The sequence below is a fragment of the Anguilla anguilla genome, chromosome 3 (genome assembly GCF_013347855.1).
Source record: "Anguilla anguilla isolate fAngAng1 chromosome 3, fAngAng1.pri, whole genome shotgun sequence".
NCBI classification, from domain to species: Eukaryota; Metazoa; Chordata; class Actinopteri; order Anguilliformes; family Anguillidae; genus Anguilla; species Anguilla anguilla.
The window spans coordinates 41,182,060-41,196,336 of NC_049203.1; the positions used below are offsets into that span (position 1 = coordinate 41,182,060).

At 39.4% G+C, this 14,277-nt stretch overlaps 1 protein-coding gene and 1 long non-coding RNA gene across 2 annotated transcripts; both read right to left on the minus strand.

Annotated features, from left to right (window-relative positions):
- Positions 1 to 3,600: 3,600 nt before the first annotated feature.
- On the minus strand, positions 3,601 to 4,311 carry LOC118224051. Its single transcript, XR_004764559.1, has 2 exons — positions 4,226 to 4,311; positions 3,601 to 4,094 (listed from the first exon to the last, which is right to left on the minus strand). It is a non-coding gene; the product is annotated as an uncharacterized LOC118224051 (long non-coding RNA).
- Positions 4,312 to 8,828: 4,517 nt separating this feature from the next.
- umps (uridine monophosphate synthetase) lies at positions 8,829 to 13,855 on the minus strand. Its single transcript, XM_035408019.1, has 6 exons — positions 13,605 to 13,855; positions 13,138 to 13,291; positions 12,179 to 12,850; positions 10,681 to 10,856; positions 9,787 to 9,901; positions 8,829 to 9,264 (listed from the first exon to the last, which is right to left on the minus strand). Exons 1-6 carry the CDS (start codon positions 13,746 to 13,748, stop codon positions 9,086 to 9,088), a joined length of 1,440 nt encoding a protein of 479 aa, XP_035263910.1. The 5' UTR covers positions 13,749 to 13,855; the 3' UTR covers positions 8,829 to 9,085.
- Positions 13,856 to 14,277: the final 422 nt, after the last annotated feature.

Consider the following 14,277-nt stretch of genomic DNA (forward strand, 5'->3'; position numbering starts at 1 on the left):
AGTACAGTATATCATCAGGGAGCTATCCACACGACTTCTATGATCAGTTTTTCCACATTTACCTAATTACATGACCATTAGAAACCCAAAAAAGACTACACGAAGACAGCTTTTTATTTTCTTATTTTCACTATGGCATTTTCTACTATTTTTTATTTGATACTTCAAATGGCTGTAGCATGTTTGATCAGGACACTCAGAGACAGTACTGAGTTACAGACTCCTGCATAGATAACAAACAGCTACCTCTGTTTTACTTGTAAATTTCCTATCTAGCTCTGGGTCTGACTTCTTATCTTGTCAAATACAAATGTACTGTATTACTGTATGGATCTGCCAACAGTTTCAGGCAAAACACTACACACGCCACTGTTTCTCTGATAAGAAAACAACAGTGTATTTTCTCTGGTTTAATGCAGTCCTACCATGTTTGTAGGGTGCTAAGTGTATTTGTTGTGGAACGGAATTACTTTATTTGGGTCATTGTATTTGAACAAGCACGTGTTTCTCCAACAGGCCACATTTGGAGGCTGCGTTGCCGTTTTCCGGTAGGGGAGGTGATGTTTGAATAGCCAGTGAATAGACGGCAAAACGACTCGTTCCACATGTTTGCTGCTGCCATGGAAACTAAGCCCATGAAGGACAAATTTGAATGAGTGATGACGGCTTAGGCAGGTAACATCTGCTCCCTGGAACATTCACGTCGTTGCGCGACGCAAAGGTGAGGATTCACCTGAGGACAAAACGAGTGCTCCAGGTGCCCCTCTTTTTCCTGCCACAGTAGCAGATACTGCACAATAAGCAACATGCGCTCAACCCTGAGGCATTTGCATATTTCATTAAGGACCCTTTTTACAATTGTCTGAAACAGAGCCCAGCCAGAGGGTAGCGATTATCGCATTATTGTCTTTATTTAATTGAACCAGCAGTCTGCTGTTACCACAGCCAAGAGAACCTGGACTGTAGCAGACATGTAGGAGGGAAACACGTCAAAGAACCAACTCCCACCGTACTCACATCATATCGGATGGCCATTTAAAATCAAAGAGCTGTCAGAATAATAGCTTTTCTTTCCCATGAACAGATAGTAGAAACAATAACATTCAGAAATGGCACAAATCATATTTGGCATAAATAAATATTTTGTTATGTTTGCTAAGCATGTTAGTTATATGTATGTGTCATCCTTCAGTAAGACTGTTCATTTAACAAGGCCACACTCACTACACTCACATAACATATAAAATGTATTAGTTACACCATTCATTACAAGGTAAAGAAAACAATATGAAAGAAAACGAAGAATGAGTTATGAGGCATGAAACAAAATGTTACAGCAATTCGACCAAGTGGTTTAAGCTGGGGAAACAGTAAAAACAGGGGTTTTGCCATTCATAAAAAAATATCTGCATGGTAGAATTTAGTGGAAGGCTTTCACCAGTAATTCATAAAATTTATATCTGGAAAAATCATATATAGCATTATTTTTTTTTTGTTTCACATAAGTTTTAATGCAGCTGGACAATGCTGTGCAGAAAGACCTTCAAATGTCATAGAGGATACAGCGCAATAGAACATGGTCTTCTGTTTTTACAAAACATCTTTACCAAGAGCACAAAACTGTTGATCAGTAGTTGCATTGTTTGAACACAACACTTTTTGCTTTAATATTAGTTAATCTACCATTTCCTTGTTTGGCCACTAATATTGTAAGTCAGTATCCTTCAGTTTACATTTCGGAAGAATAATAAAGAAGAATGGTTTCTGAGGCATGGGAGAATATTGTGCTGGCAGTTAGAAATGTGACCAGGATACAGGCTGTGTATCTTTGTTTTCTCTAATTCCTGTGTGAAAATCAAATATATAGGGGCATAGTCAAACAGACAGGTGGGACTCAAATCATTAAACAAAGACCCTGTCCATTACATTTTCCATGCATTGTATGGAAACGTGAATCAAACAATTCAAATGGAAAAATTACAGTTGCGCTTGTAATAATATACTCAGTTCTTAATACTACTTCCCAGCATCTGTGGATTCATACTGGAAAAACTAGTCTTTTGTGTATGCAAATGTGGGCTAACTGATGTCACCTATTTAAATAATGCAGTCACACGACAGAAGGCCAGTCACACTCTTTCCCATTCAACATTAAATGATTTATTTCTATTTGTTCGATGACCAAGTGTTATCAACTAATTTTGTTGGACAGGACATGAAAAAGCTCATTTTGACTAAACAATGATGTGTGTTGTTACACAATAAAAAACAAAAGACAGACATCATACATGTTTGTCATGGGAGTGTTTTGTTCATTTGCAGAGTTAGGGTTTTTCCCTGATACATTGGGAAATAAATATGCATATGAAAATGTATCATTTGAAACCAATAAGAAATAGGGCCCTGAAAGGATTATAGCAAAGCATTTTTAATACACATAGACACAAAAATAAAAAAATCCAAAAAAGGGGGGGGGGGGGGGGTTAAATGTGATCTGCTTTATTTGATGGGAAAGGAGCTGCCATGTGCTGCTGTAGGCTTTTATTCAATTCATAGTGTGAGTAAGGTCACCTTTAGCCCTGACAGAGCAGAACAGTTGTAAAGCTAATGGACAAGGACAGCAGATGTCATTGTCAGTCCATGAACGCTAAAGTGTGATTAATTAATTAATCAAGCATATCTTATCTGCTTGCATCCTTCAAACACTGTGGCAAGATTCAAAAAGATAATAAGCTCACAGTTAATAGTCAATATTTAATGTATAATAGCATAAATAGATAACATTAATTCGCAAATTATATATTATATTCTGCTTTCTATTGATTAATTTAAAGGATCCATGGACCGTGGAACGGCACAGTCTAAAGATGGCTTGCTCTGAGTAGGAGACATTACTTTTCAAACACCCCACCTTGTTATCTGTGTTTAATGTGTCGCTTTACAACAGTAATGCCCTATTGTGTGCAGGTGCTGATCTTTGTTCATGACCAAGCATGTCATATTTAAGGATCTATGTTCTCATAGCAACGCAGGTCCACCATTTTAGCACATGAAAGCAAATTCAGTGTATGCCTTTACAAATAAAGGAAAGCCTTTGTCTTAGCACCAGAGTATTAATTAAGAGAACAATGGCTGTTTTCCTCCTGACACAAGCATATGCTTAAATGCCATACAGTACTGAACACCTTCCATGATTTTCAAGTGATACCATTGCTGAAATTGGATGCACAAGCTTGGAAGAAAAGGCTAGAAAGAATGATGAACTTTAAAAAAAAGTTTAAATTGAAATTACTTGAGATCACTGTGCTAGTGTTACCATTAGCACACTATATTGGTTTTTTACATCAGGTGTGTGCTAAATGGCAGCTGTAATGAGGTGTACTCCTCATGTGAATGAGAGGGTTCCAGGCAAAGGAGTGTAATGTCATTTTTATCTCATATAAAAGTCTGTCCTGCTTATATTTTTCATACTAATCCCCACACGATAGACTTACTATGTCTGGGTCGCTGTTATGGAATATAATAAAAGAAAGAAGGAAATATATAAATAACTTCTGAAATACCCACTTAAATTTAGAAAACTCGTGCAACTGTTTGAAATTGATTTTACATAACAGGGTTTTATTAGAATATTATAACAAAATCAAGTAAAGTAACTACACAAATAGCAACATATGCTATGAATTCTTTTTCCAACAGCTTCCAACAAATGAATTGCCTCATAGGTACGTTAACATATAGGCTAATGCACACAATATAAACTGACTTTATCTTAATTGAGGATTTTTGTATTGTTTATTTTGTTTTTAGAACTTTCCATTATTTCCGTTTTCAGATATGAAGCAAATCTGTACCTGCTTAACGCGAGCCGAACGAACAAAACTTCATCTTCAGGTATTGTACGTGAGGCTCAACGTGAGGCAAGCACAGAAAAAAAACGGAAGTTTCAGAGTTCCAAATAGGCTATCATGTTGTACTCTTCTTGTATCACTGTACTGCGGCGCCAGGAAAGCTTGTTGCAGTAGGCTGTAGCCCATTCGAAATAATGTATCGCTGTCTATATTGGATCCTTGATGCGCTCCATCCAGACTTACCTAAAACAGAATGAAAAGGAAGTTCAGTTCACAGCCTATGTCATGTCACAGTGTGGTCGTAATAATCAACACTAATTGTTTAATAGTATAAGCAATAGAAGGGAAGATTAGTACCGTCCGAGAAAACGTACCTGTGGTGGCTTTTTGGTAAGTGTTAAATAAGACGATGAAGAAGATGTCCACAGGTTAGGAGACACTTCGCCTTTCCGTCCACGTTTATCTTTAGATGAAATGAACCTGCGCGGCCAATGGTGTGTTTTTATACCTGGGGTATAAATAGCTGCCGTTCCATTTATCTTTTTTTTAAGATAGGCTTTAAAGATAGAGGATCCTCTAGCGTACACCTGTCGCCCGGTGCATTTTCTCTGAACCAATATTGACACAGGATCCGGGGGGGTGGGCGGTCGTGTTTCAGCCTTGCGTCTACGTACAAACTATTAGCGTCTTCAGAATTGGTGGAAGTGACCGTTCATGGGATTGGCTCACTAACCGCTTCAGAAAGTAAAGTGGAGAATATGAGAGTTGAGAGGTAGATTAGATAACCATACGTCTAACAGCGAAAGAAAAAACGTGTTCAGTCTTTCCACTACACCCTCTACCTCATTTACACAAAGATTTCCATATGGCTTGCAAATGAGACGCTTTCCTGGTAGATGACCGTAAGTCAACCAAAAAGGTTACATTACGGTTCGGGTTAGCCATGCTTCTTATATCATTATGTATTGCAGGCAACAAAGTGGAAACTTTACATGATAGAATACCGCTGTATTTTGGTCCAGATATTTTCTCTGTGAATGATCTTGGAAATACACTGAAGCTCGGATGAACCAACACAATTAGGTCGATATGACGCAGCAAAATCCCTTTCTAGCTAAACATCCCCATCACTTCTGTTCCTGTAGTAAATTACAGGCATATCTGACCTACGCTCCCCCATGTGGTGTAATTGTTACATTGCATTAGGCCGGCAAATATAAATGAGATCCCTACAAAAATATTGCTGGATTCCGGTTTGTCTATGAGCACACTGGTTAAAATACGTTCAAATGTTTATTGGTGCGATCGGAGAGATGAGAGAAATAGCAAACAGTTTCTCTATTTGGTTCAATTCTGAAAATATTAATAGAGCTATATTAATCTTTTTTTATACAAACAACCTGCATCCCTTGACTATGATTAGATAAAATAATAAAATTTCAAGGATATAGACCATTCACTCGAAATTTTCCAGAGTGTGTAGTAGCAGAGTGTGCTACTACTTGTATGCCACCAATGACAGAATATAGTTTTAGGCTAAGGTAGAGTGTTTTTAATAGACTCCACCATGACACCTACATGCAATACAATGCACATGATAGTCTACACTGACAAAATACAAAGACATACAAACACGCAGCTACACAATGCAGAATAGATAGCTAAAACAATCAACAGTCATCTGTAATGATTAATAGAAAGAGAACCACTGACAGGTGTCCACAGAGAGGTCTTTGATATGTTGGAAAAAAGAAAACTGAAATAAACAGCTTGTTGTCAGTAGGCTACTGATTAACCAATTGATTGGATTTGTTCAACTCAGACCGGATTTTCATAAATATATTTAGGCTAACAGAATTTAACATAAGTGAAAACTAGCTTAGCATATCTTTACATGGAGACATTTGACATCGACTGATACAGCTGTTTGGATCAAAAAGCAATGATATTTGACGGGAACCTGAGAATAATGGACAGTCTTGTGATGGATTGTCACCAATATAGGTAGGCCATGAAAAACATAAATGTAGTCAATAAATAAATTAGACTGTTTGTATACTGCAAAATACAATTGTATTGAATTATCTTATGTATGAACTCTTAAGGCTATAGAGACTGGTGTAGGGGAGCGTCGTTATAAATGTAATGGTATCATATATGTAACGTTCAATAACCTTTTGTAAACTGCTGCTACAGTAGCCATTTCAGGTTTGTAGACACACAAATTCACTCTACTGTTTGCCAAAAGAACTGAGCAACTGAATAGCATTTGTGGGAAATATGTTTTTAACTGTATTTGAGTAAGTGAAAAAAAGAAAGTAAAGTAGTTTGAGTCAATTTTAGCTGGTATTGTTTGCTAACTGACCGATCAAACAATGTTCCTATCTGTATAAATGTTACAGCTTGTTACGGCTGGCTCAAAGGGCCGCAACAAACAAAGTCCAGATGCACTAAAAACAGACAGAACCTGATCTAAAAACAAACCCAGACATTTATTAATCTAGATACCAAACTAAGGCACAAACTAAAACAAACAAAAACACACAAAGTTTACAAAACCAAAGATCTACACACAAACCACAAGCCCCAAAAGAAAATCTCCCCTGCCTCATACTACTGGGCTTATATTGGGCCACAGGCAGGTGGAGGCAATCAGGCAATTAGGTAATTAAGCAACTAGCTCCATCTGCACTACCCAGGCAAGCTGAGGCAGGGGACGTAACACAGCTGTTACAATTATGCTGCCTCTCAGTTGCTTTAACAAACAATATGCTTTTTTGCTGTTATATGTTTACAGAATGCCATCCTAAGAGAAAATGAGCAGGTTGGTTCCTCAGGAGGTCAAAGAGAGAGCTTCAGATTTGGAGATTTGGGACACTAGATGGTGTTGAAAACCATCTACACATAGTGTCCTTTTGGGGAGACCTTTAATATTTGTTAAAGAAATGAAGTGTACTCATCATCATGTTTGAGTTTTTAATTTAGATACGTGTTTAATGTTAAATGTGTTCAGCTAATTTGCTTGCTGCGTTGACATAGCATCATTGTCTGGATGCTCCAAAGTGATTAATGGAAAAGAACCTGGTCACAGGCATTTACAATAAGCATACACTAGATTGGTCAGTGTGGTTGGCTACTTTCTTTGTAAAAGCTTACCTGGGTGTTATGAAACAAACAGAAGCAGCTTTCCTCATCAATTTGGACATTACAACAACTTACTTCATGGTAAGTCACGAGGTTGCTTGTGTGTTAATGTTTGCTCAGACCTTTTTCAAGAATAAACCCCTGTGCTTTGTAATCTGGCTGGTCTGATGTTAGTGTTGGAAATCTGTTTCCTTGATTAACATTAGTATGTTGATGGGTTCTGCGTTTTTCTCCTCTGGAAGTAGTTAGGCCCCTGTGTATTGATCTCTGATCTGGTGTAATGGGTGAAGGCTGGTCATTGGGGCCTGGGCTGTAAATTGTATTGTCCAGAGATCAGGGGCAGGGAGGGGACAGACCTCTGCCCTCTCTGAGTGGACATTGAGGCACCACACGGTATCAGGAAACACAAATGGCATAGGTTGTTTATGTACAAAACAGATATCATTATGGAACAAAGAGATAGGCCCTCGCAGATAGGATGGACCTCGCAGATAGGATGGACATGCGTACCAAGTCAAGGCCCCAGATATTATTTAAACCAGGCTAGAAGACCAGTACGTGGAAGGTTGCTGTACCGTGAACTTGTGTTGTGTTTTAGTGACCTTCTCGTTGACCATTGTGATTACAATAAACTTTTACTTTCTTCAGTGAAGTGTTTGTTGTCTTGGTGAGTTCCTGCATTGTCCTGACTTTGACCTCACGGAAAGAAGCTTCTAACAAGGTGCAGAACCTCCATATGTGGATTATAGGGCATGTTCATTCAAGGTTACAATTATTCTGCACCTCTATTACAATAATACCAATTGCAAGAATCATTTTATACAATATTTTGTGGCCATTTGTGAATTTAAATGTATTGCAACAGCACATCAGCAAAAAATAAATAAAAATAAAAATCAGATTTCAGTTTCCTGGATCTCTAAGGAAATTGCCCATGAGAACAGCAATAAAGATATTTGCAGTGATGCACTATATGACCAAATGTATCGGGACACCCCTTGGTCTGGGGCTGTTTTTCATGGTTTGGGGTAGGCCCCCTAGTTGTGGAAGAATTTGACTGGCCTGCACAGAGCCCTGACCTCAACCACATCCAACACCTGTGACATCATTAAACATTTTGAAAAAATGTCACAAAATGCCACATTGATTCATTTTTGTTGAATACCTAAGCAAAAATATTTAAATGGCAAATTATTCTATTAGCAGACAAAATAGCCTTTCATCTTTTATCTAAACATCCATTTCTACAATGTTCGTAATTTTCTACATACAAGTGTCATGTGCCCCACATATTAGACTAATTATTTAATCGCTATATTCCTATTTTACATAAAGCATGATAGTGGATTTAAGTCTAGATTTTAATTTTAACTATTTACTTTATTAATTCTACTAAAACAATGGGGATGGTACATTAAGACAGGCAGATTACTTTGCAATGATTAAATTCAAAGAAGTCTTGCCTTCAGTTTAGGTGTCCCTATTTTCAGGCCACACCTTTTCCTGTTTCTTGGATTTTTTAAGCCTTATTTGACATTAAGGCTCGATTGACTGAAGTCTACGGAAGAGGATTAGGGTCACATGTGAAAATTTTTTTTGAGTTTATTCTCAGAATTCTGACTTTTATTCTCAGAATTCTGACTTCATTCTCAGAATTCTGACTTTAAAGTCAGAACTCAAAAAAAAATTGCACGTGGCCCTAATCCTCTTCCGTAGAAGTCAGTTGTAATTGGATTGCATATTTCGGGCTAAGAGCGTTTGAGTGAATCTAAGGAATTGCATGATTTTTTTACAGTGCAAGAACTGCTTGTACACAGTAACAAAGTCAAAGTCTTTTTTGTATAGTGCTTAGATTTATTTGGACAGTATAAAATAAACGAACAATGAAAATTTCCAATTAGTAATTTGACAACGTTATGGTCTCATAGCCACTTAAAAAAAAGAAGAAATATTTACTTAGAGGGAAGCGTAAGATTTTGTGGCTGTTTCTAGAAAAGATTCAGTGCAATCAAAACCAAAGCCTTAAACACATTAAGCCATTGTGTGGAGGGAAGCTTTAAGCCATAGTAATTGTTTCATTACATTGGTTTTCATTGACAGGGTGATGACAGCCTGTTCTGGTAGGCTTCCCAGGCAGCTTTTCTGTAGTCCCCTGCAGCCTTCACCCTGTCTGGGGCTGTAAGAATTCCTCGTCCCACAATAATGACATCAGAACCCTTTTTACCAATTACCTCACTGGGAGTGGAATACTGCTGGCCCAGGCCGTCTCCTAAAGGACACATAACAGTGTACAAATGGAACCAGTCTGTTTTAAGAATTACAGGCACCTCTATCAACAACAAACTGATTGTCTTCAAAATGGCACCATCCAGTGGCTTTTTATAATATTACAAGTGTGGCAGAAAACCCACCAACTGCTACAGCACTGTTAGTGTCATTATGACTCCCACTGGCAATACTATCACTACTACCACTACTGTGTCTGTACTGCTGTTATTACTAATGATACTACTGATATTCGCACTAGCAAAGTGAACCCAGTGATGTTAAGATTTGAGCTCTACTCTCCCTTTAGTGCTGCCTACTAAGCAGAGCAGCAGGAAAGTGTATGCACATTGTATCCAAAGCACTTGCTGGGTTTAGGTACAGTGTGTGTGTGTGTAGGGAACAGTGTTTATGTTGGTTTACTTATTTGGGATGTTAAGAGCCATTTGTACCACACCAGTGGTATGCGCCAAATAATGTTTGTTTCTAAAAGGACAGTCTTAACGGTGTAGCACACAGTACGTACCTCGAGAATGCATCTGCACCCCTGGAGTCATGTGTACAAACTGTGGTTTGCTGCTAACCTTCCCTCCACAGATGAACCCAAAGACAAAGTCAGAGTGCTCTTCCGCCATCCTCACCTACAAAAGAGGATTCCATTCAAGCACTTCCTTCACAAGCAGCCAACTCAAATGAATATTATATGATCCCTAAAAAACTACTAAAACTTGAACCAGTGTGAAATCACAAATACTGGCATGGCTATAGAGTGTTGTTAGGCATGGGGTTAGCCAGCAACCCCTAAATGTGCCAACAGTTATGATTCAACGCAAGTTTAAGTTAAATATCACTTTTATAAAATGTAACCATCCACAGATATCTTTTTACGAAAGAGAAAACTTAAATGAACCATAAAGGTGCATTCTATTGCAAACAAAAGTTATTCAATCATCAACCAATGAAAAATGTACAGCTAGCATTCAAACAGTCATTTCGCACTAAATAGTTGTTTGCCATTAATGGTCATTTTCTTTGCCAAGCGCCAATAAGTGAAACGCTGGGTGGCCCATTTTGAAGAAGTAAACACTGAGCCATCAAGGTATGTTTTTATTACTGTAGAGTGTTAAACAATGTTTAATATTCATAATGTTTATTAGTAAAAAAAAGTGCAAATGATATTAAAATGATGCATGACCATTCACTTTAGCCACGCAATATCATGAAAGCAGGGATGACTGGAATGCTGGTTGACCAATCAGCATCCAAGGCCGGAACTTGGTATAAGTGGTACAAATCACAATACTGCTAGCAGGGGCTAATTCCACCACTGAAGAAGACTAGAGGAAGACATGTCCCTGTCACTGGGAAGTAAACCAGTTGTTCAGCTTTTATCACATCATTCTGAGTGCAGAACACTCACCACAGATTCAGTGTAGTCCCCCTTTGCTAAGGACCCTGCGGAGCTCATCTGTGCGATGAGCAGACACCCTCGGTCCAGGGGGCGTCCAACGGCACTGAGCCCCTTCACCACACCCGGCCCGGGCACCGCGTGGGCATTGATGATGTGAGACCAAGAGGAAATCCTGTAAAGCCCACCTGTGAAACACAAACCGTGACGTCAACAAGGAGTCAGCCTGTCCGGCACAAAACAAAGCACATCACACTGCCCACACGTGCAAGACAAGCTACAAAGTCCACAAGAACCATACAAGGACCATACTTCACAGTAACAGTGACACGCTGGCTTGTACATTAAGCACAATGGCATAATGTACAACCCAGACCTAGGGCTTCCCACAGGTTAATTCAATTCAGGTGGCCTGCCTGGACAAGCAATTAGGTGCATGTCTCAAAAATGTAAACATTTAAACACAAATAATCCATGGTTGATTCTTGTGCAAAACAAGATTTAAAACAACAATTACAGTACCAATGTAGCTATTTTTGGAATTGCACCCAAAATATGTCAATTTTGGCATTTAGTTCATAATAAGTCAGTTTTAAGTTGTGCTGGAGACCTGGGGCCACTTTTACAAAATGTTCATATGCATGCATTTGATCCCAAATTCAATAGATTTGATTGTGATTAATGCACAAATTAGCATTTATGACACTGACATGAAAACATCCTCATACATTCGCAAACTCCAGAGGATGTGTACAAAGCTACTGCAGCCATACAGTACCCAGGTTTCGGGGGAGACAAGGAGACATCTCATGCAAAATATTTTAATATAAATTCATCCCTAAATTAGCTAGTAAGCTTGTGACACTTTTGACTAAACAAGACTGCCTTCCAAAGTTGAAAAATCTAACAGCCTAATAATAATAATGATGGATACATTTATGGTTTTAAAACTTAAAATACGTGATTAAATATTTGATCGATATATAGAAACGCTATACAGTCTAGTTGAGAGCTATATTGACAGCAAGCAACAGAAGGCTTGTATTGACAGCTGTCAATGACAACTCGATTGAAATACAATAATTGTAATGAATATATATGCAGATATGCAATACTGATACATATAACAATTACTTTACTGTAAACTATTAAAACAAAAAAAAAAGAAAGATGGCTATATATCAATTTTTTATCATGTGACAATGGTTTCGCAAGCAGCATATAGCTGAAAACGCAACCATATAAGGATATAAGAGGGTGTTCCCTGGACGGAGTTGATGAGCTTGTTCACATTCCCATAAATGGATCATGAGTCAGAACAATTATTCTTGCCTTTGGACATTTCATAAATCATTCACAGTAACATTTTAGGAAACGACCGTATGCTCACAGGATGCATTCCAAAACGATTTTATAAATGAGGCCCCTGGTCTTAAATCTGAACATCACTTAGAGCCACTCCCTCCCTGGAGCCCTATGAACCAGCCACAGGGCCTACCCCTGCACTCACCCTCATACTGCAGCTTGACCGTGTTCCCGATGTCAGCGAACTTGCGGTCCTCAAAGATGAGGAACCGGTGCCTGTGGGCCAGCTGGCCGAGCGCGTCGGCGACGTCCTGCGTGAAGTCCTGCAAAATGTCCACGTGAGTCTTCAGCACACAGATCAGGGGCCCCAGCTCCTCAGCCAGCCGCAGCAGCTCCGCACTCTCCGTCACGTCGGCCGACACGCACAGGTTGCTGTTCTTCTCCTCCATCATACGCAGGAGGCAGGAGGCCATGGGAGAAGTTTCCGGAAGTTCTGCCCGCGCCTTGTAACTCAGCTCCAGTTGGGCTTTTTTGGCGGCCGGCGACCCATTCGGCCCTGGGGATGGGACGACGCTGTTCTCCCGGATGAACGTGCGAACGCTCTGCGCCGTGTCGGTGTCGATCCGTTCGGCAGCCTGCAGAACATCCAGCAGCCTGGAGAGGGAGATGACGGAGTGTAGACTGATTCCTTCCTTTGCCAGTCGGGCTCTGCTGCCTTGTTCCCGATCCATGAGCACGACGGCATCGACCACCTTCAGCCCCTCCTTCTGAAGAATCTCTGCCGTTTCCAGGACACTGCTACCAGTGGTTACCACATCCTCGATGATCAGGCACGTGTCCCCTGGGTTTATGGTACCTTCCACAAGTCGTTTGGTTCCTTTATTCATGTGGAGACAAAACAACACAAAACAACCCTCTTGACATTATTTAAGATGCAAGGCTACAAATCCAAGCTTTCCATGACCTTTGCAAAATGCCACCTGCATATTTGTGATTAGCTGCTTTGGTTGTTACAGTAAACTTATCACTGCTGCCATCTCTGTCAGCTTATAAAACACTGGGTTTGTGAGTAAATAATGTTTTACAATGCCAGGCCAGCCATAACTGAGCTGGATACCATGTATGTTTTAAAGAAATATTTTATTAGGATAACTGTTTTCACACCGTAATCCTTGGCTTCTTTTCTTCGAATGAGCATTGGTAAATCATTCTTGGAGCAGATGATAGTAGCCAACGGGAGCGCCGTGTAAGGAACGCCACACACATTTTTAAACTTCAATCCCGCATTCGTGGCACACTGGAATAGCAAATTTGATACCTAAAAGCCACAAGAGAGTTAGAAACATGCACAGAATGACGTATAACCACTCCTAACGTTTCCACTATATCTCTGCAACGAGTACATGGCGCTGACTGACGGGTTTACAACTCACACCACAGAGCTCCAAGTTCATGCTAACTATTGTACAAGCGATCGCTGGTACAGCACACAAGACTACATAAACCTACATATCGCAAATTTCATTTGAAAAGAAAGAAAAGGTCTACGCTGCTGCCTCACAATAAAACATCAAGCAGTGCTTATTGACAAACCATGTAAGTAACGCGCATAATTCACAACACGTGTTTACCTGATTCATAAGCGAAGGGTGAGAAACAATTACTCTGAGATCAAAGTAAATTGGCGAAGTTATGCCACTCTTCAACTTGAAAGTTCCAAATTTCACAGCTTTAACTTCGTAAAGTTTTATTATTAAATCATCCAAGTTGTCCATTTCGTATCTTGTTCAATTCAACCACTGAAAATAGCTACAGATCAGTTCCCTAGATTTCCAATGCTTTGCTGAGAAGGCGGTTGTCTTTCACGTGCAGACTTCTGGGAAACTGAGTTCTTTACCACTATTTCCGGCTTTCTTCTTCAGTTACACGCAGACATATGAGTTATACTGCCGAAATGAGTGCTGCTGCCACAAAAAATGTTCCAGTCTAAATTGTGCTAGTACAGTGCTGTGCTAATCAGTTTATTCGTGTCTAAGATACATTCTGTTCACAGATCTAACCTACATTTTACGGTGCCCCATATGTCTCAAGTGAGAATTTTTTAAAAATCATTATATCATACGTTTCCTCACATTACTAATTGGTGTCCTGAAATTACCAATCTATTCCCTTGAATTAGTCATTCATGCCCTCAAATTACATAGCCTAATTTGTTCTCTTGCATGAGTAGCCTAACTAAAGCCCCCAGATGACTTTACTCATTCCCTCACATCCTTCCCTCAAATCCATCCTTCAAATTACTCA

What these genes read in the sequence shown, in the direction of transcription:
- umps (XM_035408019.1), bottom strand. Translation starts at nt 13,748, where the DNA reads ATGGACAACTTGGATGATTTAATAATAAAACTTTACGAAGTTAAAGCT. An exon ending in ACCCTTCGCTTATGAATCAG is followed by an intron (nt 13,292 to 13,604) that starts GTAAACACGTGT and finishes TGTGGCTTTTAG; the next exon opens with GTATCAAATTTGCTATTCCA. An exon ending in GGTGCAGATGCATTCTCGAG is followed by an intron (nt 9,265 to 9,786) that starts GTACGTACTGTG and finishes TGTGTCCTTTAG; the next exon opens with GAGACGGCCTGGGCCAGCAG.